The sequence below is a fragment of the Chelonoidis abingdonii genome, chromosome 5, assembly GCF_003597395.2.
Source record: "Chelonoidis abingdonii isolate Lonesome George chromosome 5, CheloAbing_2.0, whole genome shotgun sequence".
NCBI lineage: Eukaryota > Metazoa > Chordata > Testudines > Testudinidae > Chelonoidis > Chelonoidis abingdonii.
This window is the reverse complement of record NC_133773.1, coordinates 125,934,681-125,952,716: the sequence shown is the minus strand read 5'-3', so window position 1 is coordinate 125,952,716 and position 18,036 is coordinate 125,934,681. Positions and strand designations below refer to the sequence as shown.

General features: G+C 43.4%; 1 protein-coding gene and 1 long non-coding RNA gene across 3 annotated transcripts in view; one reads left to right on the top strand and one right to left on the bottom strand.

Moving 5' to 3' along the window:
- Nucleotides 1–18,036, top strand: part of GRK4 (G protein-coupled receptor kinase 4) — a 118,292-nt gene that overhangs the window by 12,375 nt on the left and 87,881 nt on the right. For both annotated transcript variants that reach the window (XM_032781020.2, XM_032781021.2), the window contains exon 2: nucleotides 15,567–15,662. In XM_032781020.2, coding sequence (XP_032636911.1) covers nucleotides 15,567–15,662 — 96 coding nt within the window. The remainder of the gene's footprint in view (nucleotides 1–15,566; nucleotides 15,663–18,036) is intronic.
- LOC142046945 (uncharacterized) lies at nucleotides 13,690–15,497 on the bottom strand. The gene is made up of 2 exons (XR_012656039.1): nucleotides 15,371–15,497; nucleotides 13,690–13,805 (listed from the first exon to the last, which is right to left on the bottom strand). It is a non-coding gene; the product is annotated as an uncharacterized LOC142046945 (long non-coding RNA).

The following is an 18,036-nucleotide window of genomic DNA, read 5'->3' as shown; positions in this document are numbered from 1 at the left end:
AAACCCCGCAAGCGCGCTCTCCCGGCCAGAGCGCGGCCAAACCCCGCAAGCGCCGCTCTCCCGGCGAGCTCCAGCAAGCCCGCTCTCCCGGCCGGAGCGCGGCACACCCGCAAGCGCCGCTCTCCCGGCCGGAGCTCAGCAAGCGCCGCTCCCGGGCCGGAGCGGGCAAACCCCGCAAAGCGCGCTCTCCGGCCGGAGCGCGGCAACCCCGCAAGCGCCGCTCTCCCCGGCCGGAGCTCCCGCAAGCGCCGCCTCCTTCCCCGGCCGTGAGCGCGGCGCACGCCGCGCAAGCCACCGCTCCCGAGCGCGAAGCTCAGCACAAGCCCCGCTCTGCCCCGGCGCGGGCGCGCGGCAAACACCCCGCAAGCCGCTATCCCGGCCGGAGTTCCAGCAAGCCCCTCTCCCGGCTGGAGCGCGGCAAACCCTGCTCTTCCCGGCCGGAGGCTCGGGCAAGCCCCGCTCTCCCTCCTCTCCAGGTCTAAGCCAAGAGCAGTGGAGTGCTAAGCAGTGACAAGGAGGCTGAAAAGAATGCTGGGATAAGTCCAATACCTGGAGCCAATAACGCTGGTGAGTGTCCACACCTGATGACCAGCGCTGCATCACCCAGCGCTGGTCTCGCTACACCGGAAGCAGACCCAGGTGTACAGCCAGGCTTGCAACAGGGAGTTGCAGCGCTGGCTGAGCTTTTAAGTGTAGACACCTGCTAAGTTGCAGCGCTGTAACCCCCTCACCAGCGCTGCAACTTGCAAGTGTAGACAAGGCCTTAGTGGAAGATGGAGAAGGCAGGGAAAGGACAACAGATGATGTATAAGAAAACCATTGAATAAGAGAGAGCTGTCTATAACTGAATAAGAAACTTGGCATTAGGCAGAAAGAAGCACTAAGACTGGATTGCCTTGTGTCACAAGGCAAAAGAGCATGTAATAATAATAGCTTGTTGTACTCATTTGCATCTTGTTTTAAAATAGACTGTAAGTTCTTTGTGGCAGAGAATCTGTCTTCCTGTGTTTGTACAACGCTAAGCACAATGGGGCTGTCTTGACTTTTGCCCTCTTTTATGACAAAAAGAGTAAGAAGAAATTATGTAGGCATGATGGGGTTCAAATAAATATGTTTACTAAATATACACAATATACAAGGCCTAGTTATCTATGTACATTGCTGCTCTTGGCGTTCTCTGAAACATATAGCACAGTGAGCAAGCTAGAGGTCTCCCAATCTATTTAAAGAGATACTACCTTATTCTCTAAATCAGTGGTTTTCAACCAGGGGTTTGTGTACTCCTGGGGGTATGCAGAGGCCTTCCGCGGGTACAATAATTCATCTAGATATTTTGCCTAGTTTTACAAGAGGCTGCATAAAAAGCACTAGTGAAGTTACTATAAACTAAAATTTCATACTTGTTTATACTGCTCTATATACTATACACTGAAATGTAAGTACAATATTTATATTCCAATTGATTTATTTTATAAATATATGGTAAAAATGAGGAAATAAGCAATTTTTCAGTAATAGTGTGCTGTGACACTTTTGTATTTTTTATGTCTGATTTTTTTAAGCAAAGTAGTTCTTAAGTGAGGTGAAACTTGGGGTACGCAAGACACGTCAGACTCCTGAAAGGGGTACAGTAGTCTGGAAAGGTTGAGAGCACTGCTCTACATTACTGGCTCTAAGCCTGCTTGGGACCTGCAATGCTAGCATAATATAAATTATTATAAATGCCTGAGACCATAGGTAAAAATCAGATTTGGGATGTTAAAACACTTTTTTTAAATAATTGGGAGGGTGAGAGGTTATGTATGTAAAGTTGAAGTTGTCTGTTTTGTTCCACTTCATCCTGTTAATTAAATATCTCTACTGGATGCTTTACAATAGAATGTGGTCTACAGTTACATTAGTTTATATTCTATTGAAAAATAACAATACTAAATTCTAGGTCAGATTAGCTAAACCTAGTTTCAACTGAGGTAAATTTACTGGATGAGCAGGCTTGAGGGAATATGGGAGACTTGTAGGTTATGGATACTGGTTGCACAAACTAAAATGTTTATGCATTAGCATTCCTAACTGTTCACTGAGATTGGACATTCAGTCAATGTAAAGGACTAATTACTTGTTCTAATGGCTTCAGCTGTGGGTTTTGTGAGTTATTGTTGTCAAGGTATTTTTCCCACTTTGAACTTTAGCGTCCTAAAAGTGGGGACCTGCATGTACCCTTCTAAGCTTAATTCCTAGCTTAGATCTGATAGTGCTACCACCAGCCAAAATATAGTGTTTGGCATACTTTCTGTTCCCCCAAAACCTTCCCTGGGGAACCCAAGACCCAAACCCCTTGGATCTTAAAACAAGGAAGAAATAAACCATTCCCCCCCAAGACTTTCCTCCCTGGTTACCCTGAGAGAACTACACGTGTCAAACTCTGGGATCTTAAAAACAGAGAGAAATTAACCTTTCCCTGCCTCCTTCCCCACCCCAATCCCTGGTGAGTTCAGACCCATCCCTTGGGTCTTAACAAGGAAAAAAATCAATCAGGTTCTTAAAAAAGAAAGCTTTTAATTAAGAGAGAAAAACGTAAAAATTATCTCTGTAGAATCAGGATGGAAATTGTTTAAAGGGTATCAAATCATATAGCCTAGAGGGACTCCTCCCCCCTAGCCTGAAATTTCAAAGATTACAGCAAAAGAGGTAAAATCCTTCCTGCAAATACACATTCACAAGTTAAGAAAACAAACATAAGACTAATTCGCCTTTTCTAACTATATACTTACTATTTTGAACATGAGAGACTGTTCAGAGAAGATTGGAGAAAGACGGTTTGCACGTCTGGTCCCTCTTAGCCCCAAGAGCGAACAAAGAACAAAACAAACAGCACAAACAAAGACTTCCCTCCACCAAGATTTGAAAGTATCTTGTCCCCCCATTGGTCCTCTGATCAGGTGTCAGCCAGGTTCATTGAGCTTCTTAACCCTTAACCATCTGTTTATGACAATTGTGCACATAATGTTATATGATTTTTTTTGAAAATCTAATGCACTAAGTTGCTAAAATCCAGATCTGAAATTCTTTCTAGATCTTTTTATTTTTTTAAACAAAGAAGATCAAAATACAGCAGTTTTTCTACAGACTGTCCCAAAAAGTTTGAGCCTAAAAGGGTCACTTCCTGATTTTTTTTTGCTTCTGGCTTTTGTAAGGACGTATCCGATTCACACAACTATTCCATCCTGTCAGTTCATCAAAGACCATAGTGAGCAATGTGAAATAGGAAGAGAGAAATTAACTTGCCTTCCCTGCATCTGTTTCTTTGGTGTTGGGTTTCATTACTGCTTTTAACATATTCTGCGTCTAGCACACATTTTGCTTATTCAGGTGAGACTGGTACATCTGCCAGTTTCTTGCTGTTCTTAACATTCAAATAGTCTCAGACTTGACATCTAGAAACAGAATAATTCTGCAGTGTATGTCTGTCTTAAATTGTGGTCTTGGTCATACTGTGGATTATCTCTATAGCTTCACAGCCTACAAAAATGTTCTGGTCAAGGCAGATGAATACCTTTTGAATATTCTGAGATAAAAGATGTTAGAAAGTTTTGATCAGTTTGAAAAAGCAATTTCACTCTCTTCTTTCTGTCTTTGTAAGGGGTTGTTGGGAGAAGTAGCTTTTTCTCCGTTCTGAGGGGATAATAAGGAAGTGATGTGTGAGTTGAGTAAACTAGTGTTAATCTAAAGCAGTGGTTTTCAAACTTTTTTTTCTGGCGACCCAGTTCAAGAAAATTGTTGATGCCCGTGATGCAACAGAACTGGGGATGAGGGGTTTCGGGTGTGGAAGGGGCTCAGGCCTGGGCCAAAGGGTTGGGGTGCATGGGTGAGGGCTGTGGGGCTGGGGAAGAGGGGCTTGGGGTGCAGGAGGGGGGTCTGGGTTTGGGGGGGCTCTGGGCTGGGGATGAGGAGTTTGGGGTGCAGGAAGGGGCTCTGGGTTTGGGGGGGCTCAGGGCTTGGGCTGGGGAGTGGGGGGTGCAGGAAGGGGCTCTGGGTTTGGGGGGGCTCAGGGCTTGGGCAGGGGATTGGGTTGTAGGAGGGGGTCAGGACTCTGGGCTGGGGGTGCATGCTCTGGGGTGGGGATGGGGAGGAGGGGTTTGGGGTGCAGGAAGGGGCTCAGGGCTGGGGCAGGAGATTGGGGTGCAGGGTTGGGGCATAGGCTTACCTCAGGTGGCTCCTAGTCAGTAGCACAGCAGGGGTGCTAAGGCAGACTTCACAGGGCCCCAGTCCTGTGAGTTCAGTAGACCATACTGCACCTTGGAAGCAGCCGGTAGCAGATACAGCTCCTAGGCGGAGGCGCGCAAGCCGCTCTGTGCGGCTCTTGCCCGCAGGCATATCCCAGCTCCCATTGGCCTGGTCGGCAGTGCTTAGCAGAGCCACCACGACCCAGTGCCTTACATTCCACAACCCAATACTGCCTCATGACCTGCAGTTTGAAAACCACTGATCTAGGGGAGCAGTTGTATCACGTAGACAGGGCTGATGATTGGCTAGGGAAGTACAATGCTGGATGGAGCACAATGTTTGATGATAATAAGCTGGAAGTAGTGGATGTTTGTTGGTCAGCATAACCCCTAAAACGGGTCCCATGGATCTTGTATTTTGTATATGTGTACGGGTCACCTCATTCAGAATGACACAAAGTGCTTGAAAAAATAAATACCCATGAGTGGAAAAAGTTACCAGATTCCACTTGGTCGGAAGACCAATCTTACCAGCCAGATGTAGACATGAAATATAAAGGGGGGATTGCTGTAATTTCTGCCAGGATACAGTCCCAGACTCTTTTGAGGGATCCTTTCCTACCAGGTTCTGGTTTGTGGGGGTCTGATAAAATGCTCTCTCCCTTCCAATAGTTTCATATTTATGTCTTTCTTACTCCTTCCCCTTCCCTCTTAAAGCCTTCAAGCAGCTTCTAAGGGAATGTCTCTACTCAACCATTCCACACAGCCTGCTGAGGAAGAGGCTTGTGTAATGGGGTAAAGTAATGAAGAAGGAAAGTTCCTTTGACCTACCAGCAACTAGAAGGAGTATGGAGCTTCCAATTTATCAGATGGCTACAAACCAAAGGCTAATATAAAAGCCTCCAAGAAGGGTGCATCAACAGAATCCTGGTAGAAATCTTGGTTGCTTTTACTTCCAAGCAGCATGATGTAATTGAGGGCCGCAAAGAGTTGTGGGGGTCAGGGCAAGAAATAGCTTCTCTTTCAGTCCTAGATCATTTAGATATTTGACTTCTTTTCCTAAGCCCTGTACAGTGTATTCTGCTTCTGCATAAAATGTCTAACAATTTAAAGACTACTGAGTTACTGTACATGCTGTCATGTAACATAATCTGATTCTTTGCACCAACTCAATTAAATAATAGAAAGAATAAAGGAAGAAGTTCCCTTATATTGATATGTTATGGTTAAAAATATAAACACAGAATTGTCAGAAAATTAAAAATTGTGATTCCCTCAGCTTTATTTAGACCAGAGTTTCTCAAACTGGGGTCGATGCTTGTGTAGGGAAAGCCCCTGGTGGGTCGGGCTGGTTTGTGTACCTACCCTGTCTGCAGGTCCGGCCAATCACAGCTCCCACTGGCCATGGATCGCTTCTCCGGGCCAATGGAGACAGCTGGAAGGGGCTTGGCCTGAGGGACATACTGGCCACCGCTTCCAGCAGCTCCCATTGGCCCGGAGCAGCGATCTGTGGCTAGTGGGAGCCACGATCGGCTGGACCTGCGGATAGGGCAGGTGAACAAACCAGCCTGGCCTGCCAGGGGCTTTCCCTACACCAGTGGTGACCCCAGTTTAAGAAACCCTGATTTAGACCCCTTGTGCATAAAGGGTACTGTATATTACTATATACCGTTGGGTTTGTGCCTGTACATCATGTACTATGCAAGTTTATGGCTGATGGAGGGGAATTGCAACTCTATATCTGTGTTCTCCTTATCTCCTGTCACTGAACTTTTTTTTTTCTTTTCCAAAAATAAAAAACAAAATGATGAAGACCAACCCTTTGATCACATATTCCGATAAAGGCATATAGTGTGTTTCAGATACAGTTGTGTGCTTTCAGAATTCTGCTGGGTGGGGCTGACTTGGCTTTCTCATCTAATATTATCTGATTGTTTGTTTGACTTTTGGAGTTAGTTGTGCAAGTATTTGTGTGGAAGCAAACATGAACCTATAGTATTGCACTTCCTGAGTGCTCTTCAACCATAGAGTTCAAAGTATTTTGCAAAGGTGGATAGGATCTTTATCTGCAATACAGAGGTGGCTAAACTAAGGCACAAAAAGATGTCATGACTTGCCCAGTCTTCTAGTGGTCTAGCCACTGGATCTTATTGCAAAGATCTTATGGATTTATTTAGGAGCATCTTAGCATTACTTTGCTAATAAAGACTTTGATCATATAGTAGAGAGTCCAATTTCTCTACTTCTGCTCCTCACCAGAAAGACCAGGAGTAGTATAATCACTGAAATAAATTCACATTAATGTGGATAGTAATGTGACCACATTCTGGCTGACTATGTAGAGGAAAAGCATCTGCTGCTTTGAAAAATATGCTCAGCTTCCTAAACTTTATTTCCAAACAAGATTTCTTCATTGCCATATGTAAGACTTCTTTGCAACAAACATCTTTTCACTGAGGACTCATATAAGGTAAGCAAAAAGCCAACCACCTTTTCTTCAAAAAATTATTAGTTGAATGTTTAAAAAAGCAGCTGGAAATGTTTAATGTATCCTGCCCTGATAACTCAAAAATGATCTAATGCAAGGGTGGGGAAACTATGGCTTGGGGGCTGCTTCCAGCCCTCCAGATGTTTTAATCAGGCCCTCGAACTCCAGCTGGGAAGCGGAGTTGGGGGCTTGCCCTGCAGCATGCAGCTTCCAGAAGCAGTGGCATGGCACCCTCTGGCTTCTATGTATAGGGGGAGTCAAGGGAATCTGCACGTTTCCCCCACCCCAGGCGCCGCCCATGCAGCTCCTATTGTCTGGGAACTATGGCCAATGGGAACTGCAGGGGTGGCGCCTGCGGACAGGGCAGTGCGCAGAGCTGCCTGGCCACGCCTGTGTGTAGGAGCCAGAGGGGGGACATGCCACTGCTTCTGGGAGCTGCTTGAGTTAAGCGCCGCCTGGAGCCTGCACCCCATACCCCCTGTCCCAGCCCTGATCCCCTCAAATGCCCTCGGTCCCGGCTCGAAGCACCCTTCTGCACCCACAACCCTTCATCCCCAGCCCCACCCCAGAGCCCTCACTCCCACCCTCCTGCACCCCAACCCCGTGCCCCAGCTCGGCGCCCCCTCCCACACCCTGAACTCCTCATGTCTGGCCCCACCCAAGAGCCTGCACCCCCAGATGGAGCCCTCACCCCCTCCCGCACCCCAGTCCCCAATTTTGTGAGCATTCATGGACCACCATACAATTTCCATACCCAGATGTGGCCCTTGGGCCAAAAAGTTGGCCCACTCCTGATCTAATGGAATCTCACTGAACTTTCCTAGAAGAAAAACGCTGCCTCTTTATACCGAAAGTAAAAGGTTTAAAACAAATAAAAGGAAGTTCTTCCTCACACAGCGCACAGTCAACTTGTGGAAATCCTTACCTTAGGAGGTTGTGAAGGCTAGGACTATAACAGCGTTTAAAAGAGAACTGGATAAATTCATGGAGGTTAAGTCCATTAATGGCTATTAGCCACGATGGGTAAGGAATGGTGTCCCTTGACTCTGTTTGTCAGAGGGTGGAGATGGATGGCAGGAGAGAGATAACTTGATCATTACCTGTTAGATTCACTCCCTTTGGGGCACCTGGCATTGGCCACTGTCAGTAGACAGGTTACTGGGCTATATGGACCTTTGGTCTGACCCAATACGGCTGTTTTTATGTTCTTATGTAAACATGAGAAATTTCATCCCATGGGGTAATGTTTTTTGGGAAATTCTTCGTAAGTGCTTGAAAACATGTTCTTATTAAAGTGCGTCTTCAGTCATAACCATAGTGTCATTCTCACAACAGTTTTTCTCCCCCGTTTTACTCCCCCCTTCATATGCAGATGTATCACTTGCTGTTGGAGACCTATCTAGCCCATAGATACGTCTGACGGAGGCTAAACTAGTGGCTCATCAGAACATAAGACATACTGGGTCAAAGCAATGGTCCATATAGCCCAGTATCCTGTCTTATGACAATGGCCAATGCCAAATGCTTCTGAGGCAATGAAAAGAACAGGGCAACTATTGAGTGAAAAATTCCCATCATCCAGTGTCAGCTTGTAGCAGTTGGAGGTTTAGGGACACACAGAGTGTGGGGTTGCGTCCCTGACCATCTTGGTTAATAGCCATTGATGGACCTATCCTCCATGAATTTCTCATTCTTTTTTGAACTCAGTTATACTCTTGGCCTTTACAACATCCCTGGCAAATGCATTCCAGGATTGATGGTGTGATGTGTGGAATACTTGTACGTTTGTTTTAAATATGCTGCCTATTAATTTCCTTTGGTGACCCTGGTTTGTGTGTTGTGTGAAATGGTGAATAACAGTTCCTTATTCATTTTCTCTACTTCCTATTTCTGATGTACTTAAAAAGTTTTGCTGTTAGCTTTTGTGTCCTTAGCTAATTGGTCTTCATATTCTTTCCTGGCCTGCCTTTTTATACTTTTTTACACTTGACTTGCTAGAGTTTATGGTCGTCTCTATTTTCCTCACTAGGATTTGACTTCCAATTTTTAAAGGATGCCTTTTTGCCTCTAACCATCTCTTTACTCTGTTTTACCATTATGGCTTTTTTTGTGGTTTTTTTTTTGATCCTCTGACTGTGTGTGTGTGGTGGCGCTTTTCATGTGTGTGTGTGTGGTTTTTCTGATTTTTGTTTCATTAGGGCATATGTAAGAACGGACATACTGGGTCAGACCAAAAGGTCTATCTAGTCTGGTATCCTGTCTTTTGACACTGGCCAATGCTAGGTGCTCCAGACGGAATGCACAGAACAGGTAATCATCAAGTGATCCAGTTCCTGTTACTCATTCCCCGCTTCTGGCAAACAGGCTATGGATACCATCCCTGACCATCCCGGCTAATAGCCACTGATGGACTTAACTAGATATATTCATGGAGGATCTTTTTTGACCCTGTTATGGTTTTGGCCTTCGCAATATCCTCTAGCAAAGAGTTCCACAAGTTGACTGTATGTTGTGTGGAAAAAATACTTTCTTTTTGTTTGTTTTAAACCTGCTGCCTATTAGTTTCATTTGGTGACCCCTAGTTCTTATGTTATGAGAAGGAGTAAATAACACTTACTTACTTTCTCCACACCAGTCATGATTTTATAGACCTCAATCATATCCCCCCTTAGTTGTTCTCTTTTCCAAGCTGAAAAAGTACCAGTCTTATTAATCTCGCCTCATACGGCAGCCGTTCATACCCCTATCATTTTTGTGCCCTTTTCTGACCTTTTCCAATTCCATGTATATATATTTTTGAGATGAAGCAAACCACAATCTGCACGCATTATCAAGTTTATGGGCCTACCGTGGATTTAGTATAGAGCAACATGATATTTTCTGTCTATCTATCCCTTTCCTAATGATTCCAGCATCTGTTTGCTTTGTTTGATGCCAATGCACATGAGTGGATGTTCTTCAGAGAAACTATCCACAATGACTCCAAGATCTTTCTTTGAAGTGGCTAACAGCTAATTTAGGACCTCTATTTTCATTATGTACAGTTGGGATTTTGTTTCCAATGTGCATTTCTTTGCATTTATCACATTTAATTTCCATCTGCCATTTGTGGTCTCTCTCTGAGCAGATCCTTTTGAGCTCTTTGCATCTGCCTGGACTATACCCTATCATGAGTTGTTTGTTACCATCTGCAAATTTTGCCCACCTCACGTATCCCTTTTTCCAAGATCATTTATAATATGTTAAATAAGACTGGTCCCAATGCAGAGCCCAAGGGGACACCACTATTTGCCTCTGCTCCATTCTGAAAACTGACCATTTATTCCTTACTCTTTGTTGCCTATCTTTAACCATCTAACCAACCATGAAAAGACCTGTCCCTCTTAACCCTGACAGCTTACTTTGCTTATGAGCCTTTGGTGAGGGACCTTGTCAAGGCTTTCTCAAAATCTTTACGCTATAGCCACTAATGACCCTTGTCAAATGCTTGTTGACCGACCCCCTCAAGAACCTCTAGCAGAGCGATAAGGGATGATTTCCCTTTACAAAATCCATGTTGGACTCTTCCCCAATAAAATTATTTCATCAGTGTCGTGACAATTTTGTTTCTTATATAGTTTCAACCAGTTTGCCCAATCCTGAAGTCAGGCTTACTGGTCTGTAATTGCTGGGATCACCTCTGGATGCCCTTTAAAAATTGGCTTGCATTTAAGCTATCCTTCACTCATTTTGCGTGCAAAAGCTGATTTAAATGATGGTTACAGACTACAGGGTGTAAGTAATCCTTCATTTTCACATTTGAGTTCCTGGTCAGAAACTCGTTTGGGTGATACCATCTGCGTCCTGCATGACTTATTACTGTTTAGTTTCTCAATTTTTCCAAAACCACTCTAAGGACACCTTCAATCTGGGACAGGTTCTTCAATTTGTCAGCTAAAAGAATGGCTTCAGGTTTGGAATCTCCCTCATATTCCTTAGTCACGAAGATCAATGCAGTTTCATTTTCATTTCAGTCTCTAAAGGTATTTTTAAATCGTCTCCATACTGTTTGCAGCATTTATCCTTTGTGACGTTCCTTTTCATTTCCATTTCCATAACTAGCTTTCTCATATTGTTGTAGTTTAACCTTTTGAAGTTAAATGCTTACTGTGCTGGCTTCTTTGTCATTTTTTGCTGCTACAAGGATGTTAAATTAAATTACACTACAGGTGGAATTGCTTGGTCTTGTGGTTTTTTGTGCCTCTGAATACTGTGTTGGTGGCCTCAGTGTCCCTAAAGGCGTTCTTAAGTATCTAGGTGGGTGGGTAAGGTGTGTCGATTGCTGCAGAGCCAAAGGGCCATGTTGCACCTAAATGCCTGCGCCACTCTAATCTCCTAGCACTGATGCCTGGGCCCCCTCCTCTGCACAAAGGGTGCCCAACTGAAGGTTGTTGAAGACAAAGGATCAGGTGACCTCCTGGCCCGCGGAGAGGAGCTTGGCAGAGAGGAGGGGCTGAAGGGTCAGTTGGTTAGTCTCGGAAGCTTGCTGGGGACGCAGGGGTGAAGGTGCAGACTAGCTAGGTTCTGCCTCACTGCCCCCCAGAAGGACCCGGCCCGAGGGGTTCTGCGTTCGACATAGTATCTAGCAAGACTCCTCTGTTTTAGACACGTTCCTGTCAGTCGAATAAACTCTGTTTTGCTGGCTAAGAGGTCACGTCTGACTGCAAAGGTGGGCGTGCATGAATCCCTGTGTGGCTTTCCCCAAGACTCCCGCCGGGTGCGCATTGCTGTCGGGCAAGCACAACGGAGGGGCAGAGGATGCGAATGCTTCAAGGAGAGACCCGAGAGGACAGGTGACAGACGTTGTGAGTCCTTTCCTTGCCCTGAACAAGTCTGCTCCAAGGGAGAGGAGGCTCCCCAAAGTCCTGACTGGCTTAGTGGGGAGCAGTTCCAGAGCATCGCCCAGGGACTCCGTGACACTTGGTAATAGCGATCATAGTCACCTCTTGTACCAGATCCTGTGCTAGACTTAGGACTAGATCAAGAATGGCCTCTCTCCTTGTGGGTTGCAGGCAAAGCTGCTCCAAGGAGCTGTCACTTATGGTATCTAGAAACTTTATTTCTGCATTATATTCTGAGATGACACATATCCAGTCAATATGGGGTTATTTTGAAATCCTCTATTAGAGTGGCTACAAAGGCAGAAAATGCAATAATAATCTTGAGCATTTTACAGTCTCCGTCAGCATACTGGTCAGGTCTTCAGTAGTATATTCCTACTGCTATACTCTTATTGTTCAAGCATGGAATTTCTATCTATAGAAATTCTGTGGTACTGTTGGATTCTCTGAAGATGTTTTACTTATTTGACTCTGCTTTCTTTCACATATGGTCCCACTCTGTCATTCCTGTGTATTTTGTATCCTGGTATTACCTTGCACCATTAATTATCCTCATTCCACCAAGTTTCCTTAATGTCTATTAAATCAATATTCTCATTTAATGCCAGGCATTCTAGTTCGCCCATCTTAGTATTTAGACTTTGTATATAAGTACTTCTGCATTTTGTCAGTATTCAGTTGCTTTCCTTCATGTGTTATGTTTAACTAGGGCTCTCTTACATTTGAAGCCTGTTGCTCAGCCATAAAGCAGAGAGTTCAGAACCTGTCAGTTTCATCATTTCTGTTTTGCAAAGCACAGCACTGGTCTTTCTATAAGAATTTATCTGAAACAGCTCTCAGTGAGATTTCAGAGCAGGAGCTCTGGAAGCAATAGATGTTGTCACAGAGCATAATCATTACAGCCTCAGTTATAGCAGGTTTTGAATAGCTACAGAAATATAACAAGATGCACAATAAGATGAGTCTTTAGCTGAAAAGCAAATTGCCCTCCTGCACAATTTTTAATAGAAACAATGTATTTAAGAGTGTGGTTTTAAAAAAACAAAACCAAAAAACCTTGCTGGATCCTCTAATGATGCATGCAGTCTTCTCAATATTGGATAGCCTGATTTGTTCTTTGCATGCATATTGTAGGTATGTTCCTAATTATAATAGGAACCAGATGCACATAGAAAGAACCAGGCTGGTTGCAGTGAATAAAATAAGCTGTTGACTGTAGTATATCATGAACAAGATGTTCAGCTTTATATAAGAGGATGAATGTAACTGGATTGTGATCTTTAAAAATTCCTTTTTGTAAACTGAGGAACAAAGGACTTATAAATTTCTCATAATATTTGGGGCAAAGTACCAGCAGGCATTCTTGATTATTTACCAGTATTGAGGACAGGGCCAGCTCCAGGGGTTTTGCCGCCCCAAGCAGCCAAAAAACAAACAAACCGCAATTGCGATCTGCGGCAATTCAGTGGGAGGTCCTTCGCTCCGAGCGGGAGTGAGGGACCCTCTGCTGAATTGCCACTGAATACCTGTAAGTGCCGCCCCGCTCTGGAGTTGCCGCCCCAAGCACTTGCTTGATAAGCTGGTGCCTGGAGCCGGCCCTGATTGAGGCCTGAACTATGGTGGTCAGTGCAATGGTTTTATTGGTGTTTCTTACTTTTTCTGTGTCTTCAGAAGCTTGTTTATTTAGCATACATACTAGATCAGAAGTTTTCTGCAACAAAATGTTGCAGTCACAAAGCATGTGTCCTTCCCATCTGCTGTAGTGCGGCATCAAACACGCTAACTGGGTTGTTTGATACCTTATACAACATTGCCTGTTCAAAGCTGCAATTGCAGTGTCTTTGTCTTGTCAGCCCCACTTTAGAAAAGTAACAATAGAATGCCAATAACAAACTCGTTCAGCAGGACCCAAGACCAATGGGGCATTTGGGAATTTAGTACATGCATGCCTGTTAGGGTTCCTAGGCATATTACCATACATAGTCTTGCCCGACTTGGCGATTTTTTTCTTCAAAGTTACCTCTCCTGGATTCACGGGCCCCCCACTTCTCCCACCAGAGATGGATCTCTTTGAAAGATCAGACTACACACAGAGACAGACATGTTAAACTTTTTTTTACTGGAGCATTGACGATATCCTCCTAAACTGGGATTGTTGGTTGTGAAGATATTGTAATATTGCACTTTTGTGGTGAATTTTGAGGCTAGGTAGAGCTAGAGAAAAACAGAACACTGAGGTAAATCTGTAACTATGTTGTGCACAACTACCCTTCCTGTCCCCTCCCTAGTGTGGTTAACAATATCTTGAGATATTTTCATTGCTAAAGAGTAGGGCTTTGAAAATGTCTCATTGTCTTTCTTCCGCTCTGTCATGTGGATACACGTTTGTATTGGTTCAGTATGTAAAATTAAATGCTTTTAAAACCTCTGTGAAGTATGAAGTTTACATAACTGAAATATTTTGATATGCTTAGATTCATACATTTCATAACAATCTCTTTTAAAATGATCATATCTGTTGATCACTTAGCCTCTCCACAAAATGCATACATATTCACATCTTCACTGTGTTAAGAAAATACAGCTCTTAAGGTCTGATAAGCGTAGAGAGGTTTAAGTCTCTTATATTGTTACCTTCATCTTACAAGAAGTGAATTAAATATACCTTCATGAGATAATTAATAATGAAATCCTGTTTGTAGTTATGAAATGTGAAAAAATACTCTTGATATAACATCAAAGTTGATAGCCTTCAAAAGGTTTAGTTTCTACAGCGATTAATTCTGTCATTGATTGTCCTGTATATTATATAGTCTGTACCATAAAACGTACAGAATGTATTTGTATAGTGGTCAGCGAGGTCCTGGTTCATGATTTGGGCCCCTACGTGCTGTCATAATAGTGGTAGTACACCTCTACCCCAATATAACATGACCCGATATAACACGAATTCGGATATGACATGGTAAAGCACTGCTCTGGGTGGGCAGGGCTGGGCACTCTGGTGGATCAAAGCATGTTCGATATAACACGGTTTCACCTATAATTCGGTAAGATTTTTTTGGCTTCCGAGGACAGCTTTATATCGGGGTAAAGGTGTATTAATGCTTATTCTTACATGGAAAATAGAATAGAAAAGTCTATTTACGTACAAATTGTTTTTTTAACATTTCAGTAAACCTGAGTTTTAAGTGCTTAATTCCTTAACTTTAATGGTCATGATATCTTGACTTCAGTCTTGTCTTGTTTCCTTGTTCTGTCACTTTTTTGCTTCCTTTTTAAAATAAAAACCATTTGGGAGGTAAAGGGAGCCAGATGCATTTGAGAACCCTTTGAAATTGAACCTTCAAGATATTGATTGAACTCCTGTATGGCATCACAATATACATGTGGGATTGTATTTATTTTCTTTAAAGATTCATTAAACACACTTGTTAACATGATATTGAAATTGTAATGCTAATAAAGTAAGGAAATTCGTTATAGACTTCTGATGTATCCTAAACCTGCTTGAATATACCTAGATATTTTCAGATTCTCCAAAGCTGTGAATTTTCTTATAAAATATGCACATCTGGATAGATGGAAGTTTTTCTGATCTTGTGGATGGGTCACAATCCTGTGTCTAATTTTAAGAGTTAATTTGAATTATGGGTTTGAAAGGATGATGATCTGCATGGAAGTACAAAGCGCCTGGAGGTTAACATTTTTGCACATGGTAGAAAATTGGAATACACAAGAGATATTAAAGACAATGAGGGAATTGTTAGGAGGCTCACATTTTCTTGTTTAGATTCCCTTGCTTGCAGGAAAAAATAGTCCAGTCCACTTGCAAAATATCTGGCACCTCTCTGTAGAAATGAGAATGACCCAAGGCTACAATATATGCTCTGCAGAAGAGAGAGAGAGCATATTGTAGCTTTGGATTGACTTGTAGACTACTCTTGTTTACATAGGGCTTTGTTTTCCTTTTAGGAGGGTGTGGCAAACGGGATGGGCGCAGTAAGAAATGGAAGGAGATGCTAAAGTTACCACATCTCAGTTATTGTGAAGACCTTAGACATTCAATCGGTAGGTGTATGTGTATAATACGCAAGTCTAATTTCTTGTGGGAGTATGCCATTATCCAATGAAGGTATTTCTTCTTGCTTCTGACTAGATAGTTTGCTAGTTTGTAATCCTACCTCAAGTCCTCTAATTTAATTGAGAATTCCTGAGGAGAAAGCAATCATCACAGCTACTGTTGATTGTGTCCAAGAAAACTGCTCCTGAAATCTCATTAACTTGTGATTTAAAGACATCATTATGTTCTAGTTTGGGTCTCAAAAACTAAGCATCCTCATCAGACTGTTTAAAATTGCAGATGCTAACAAGTTATTAGCAACAATGTTAGAGTGGCCTGTTCAAGGAAATCTGGGTATACTGCTGTGACTGTGACAACATACCTTTCTGAAGCAATGACCTATAATTGCCTCAGATTGGATATTTCTTTTGTTTGTTTTTAAAGCCTCTTTAAATTAGCTCTGAAGAACTGAAATCAAAATGTGAACCCCTTTCAGTGGGAAACCTTTTGAACTGGAAAGCTTCTGTGTAAGCACCAAGCTACCATGAAAGTGCATTAATTCTTTCTTTGGACAGAGATGTTGCAAATATAACCACCAAGATAAAACTTCTTAATCAGCTTTGGCATCTGTAAAACAAACAGGAACTATCAGCTTTATTTCCCAACCCCCAAAATTTGACTATACTGTTTAATACTGTAATCCACATTTTTTTTTCTTGTTCTGCTTTTGGTCTCTCTCTCTTGTCCTCCCTGCCCCCCTTTTCTCTCTTTAGCCTTTATTCCCTTGCCCTCTAGAAAAACATCCCAAACCCACCTTGGCAGGCTCCCAGATTCAAGATCCAGTTGTCTTTGGACACACCTATTTAAAAAAAACACACCCTTTTCCTTAATGTGCATCATTAATGTGCATACTGTCTGAAGGAAGGGTAAAGATGTTGATTTCATCTTTGTTCCAGGATGTTGGCCAACTGCTTGGTTTAGGAAGAAGCTTTCCGATAAACTTGTTATTGCATAATAGTTCATTATGGGGATTTTTACACTTTCGTCCAAGCATTACTTAGAGTGTAAGACTGTTTTGACAGAGATAGTCTTTCTGTTCACTGATTGTACAGCACTTTGCACAATGGGGTCCTGGTCCATGGCTAGGGTTTCTAGCTGCCACAATAATACAAATAATTGATATTTTACTAACCCCTATCTGATGTTGAATATATGGGCCACAGGTATTTTGGTCAAATGATTACACTGGAATTCAAATAGGGAAGCTGATCCCACAGTACTTGGTCACATGAGTAGTCCTGTTTATGGTAATGAGACTCTTCATGTTAGTAAGGTCAACAGAATCAGCTTGCTTTTGTTTGCATTGGGGACAGCACTCCACTATGTAATATACAGGACCATAGCAAGTATTTTTCCTTACTATATTAGCAATTAGCAGCTAATTTTAATATAAATTTAAGCAGTCAGGATGAGCTCTACCCTGACATCTGGTGGTGAATTATGAGGAGTGTGGAAAGGAATTTCAGGTATTTGCATTGACACACCCACCCCATCTAGCATAGCCCACGGCAGCCTGGGATGGTTATCTTGACAGCTCTGGGATTCCCAATTTCTTTGTTATTGGGGCAGGAGAAATAAAGTGTTGTCACCCTGATTATGTGAATGAGGAACTATGAGACTGCTTTATGACAGAGATGTCTCAACATCAATTATGTAGCACTTGCTAGACAAGGGACATGGGTGCCAAAACCCAGTGAAATGAGAGAGGCTGGGGCTGGTGTGTGTACCTGATGGTATGGGCCCCTTTTGAGGGCCTGGAACACCAATTGCACATCCTCCTCTCTCCACTGTTAAAGAGTAGAGCTAATTTTGATTCCATTAGGAGTCCATCTAGAGGCTGCTGAGCTGAATTCATGTTGGGCCAATGGTGCACCAGCACGGGGCTCCCCTACTACAAGCTGAAATCACTAAGAGCTGAAATCACACTAAAGAGCTAAGCTTACTGAGCTGAGATCACTGAGTGCTGTGTTAACTAGTGGGGAGCCTGAAGATCTATCGCTAAGCGGCTGGCAGAGCGGAGCAGTTTGCAGCATGTTGGAGCAGCCCATGGAACAGTGAGCGGAGTGGAGCGGTTTGACGGCTGGGGATGGCTGGAGTGGCTCATGGGTCGGCTGGAGGAGCGGCACAGCTGGTGTAGTGGAGCTGGTCGTGGTGAAGGCTGCAGCAGAACTCCACGGAGAGGGTGGCAGAGCAGTTGGCCCTGGCCCACGTAAGGTGCCCCTTAACACCCTGTGTGTGCCCCCCCCCCCATTTCCACCCAGGCTGGGGGGGGTAAAACTCTGCAGATAAACTTTTGAACTCTGGGTGGCACTGACCAGAGAC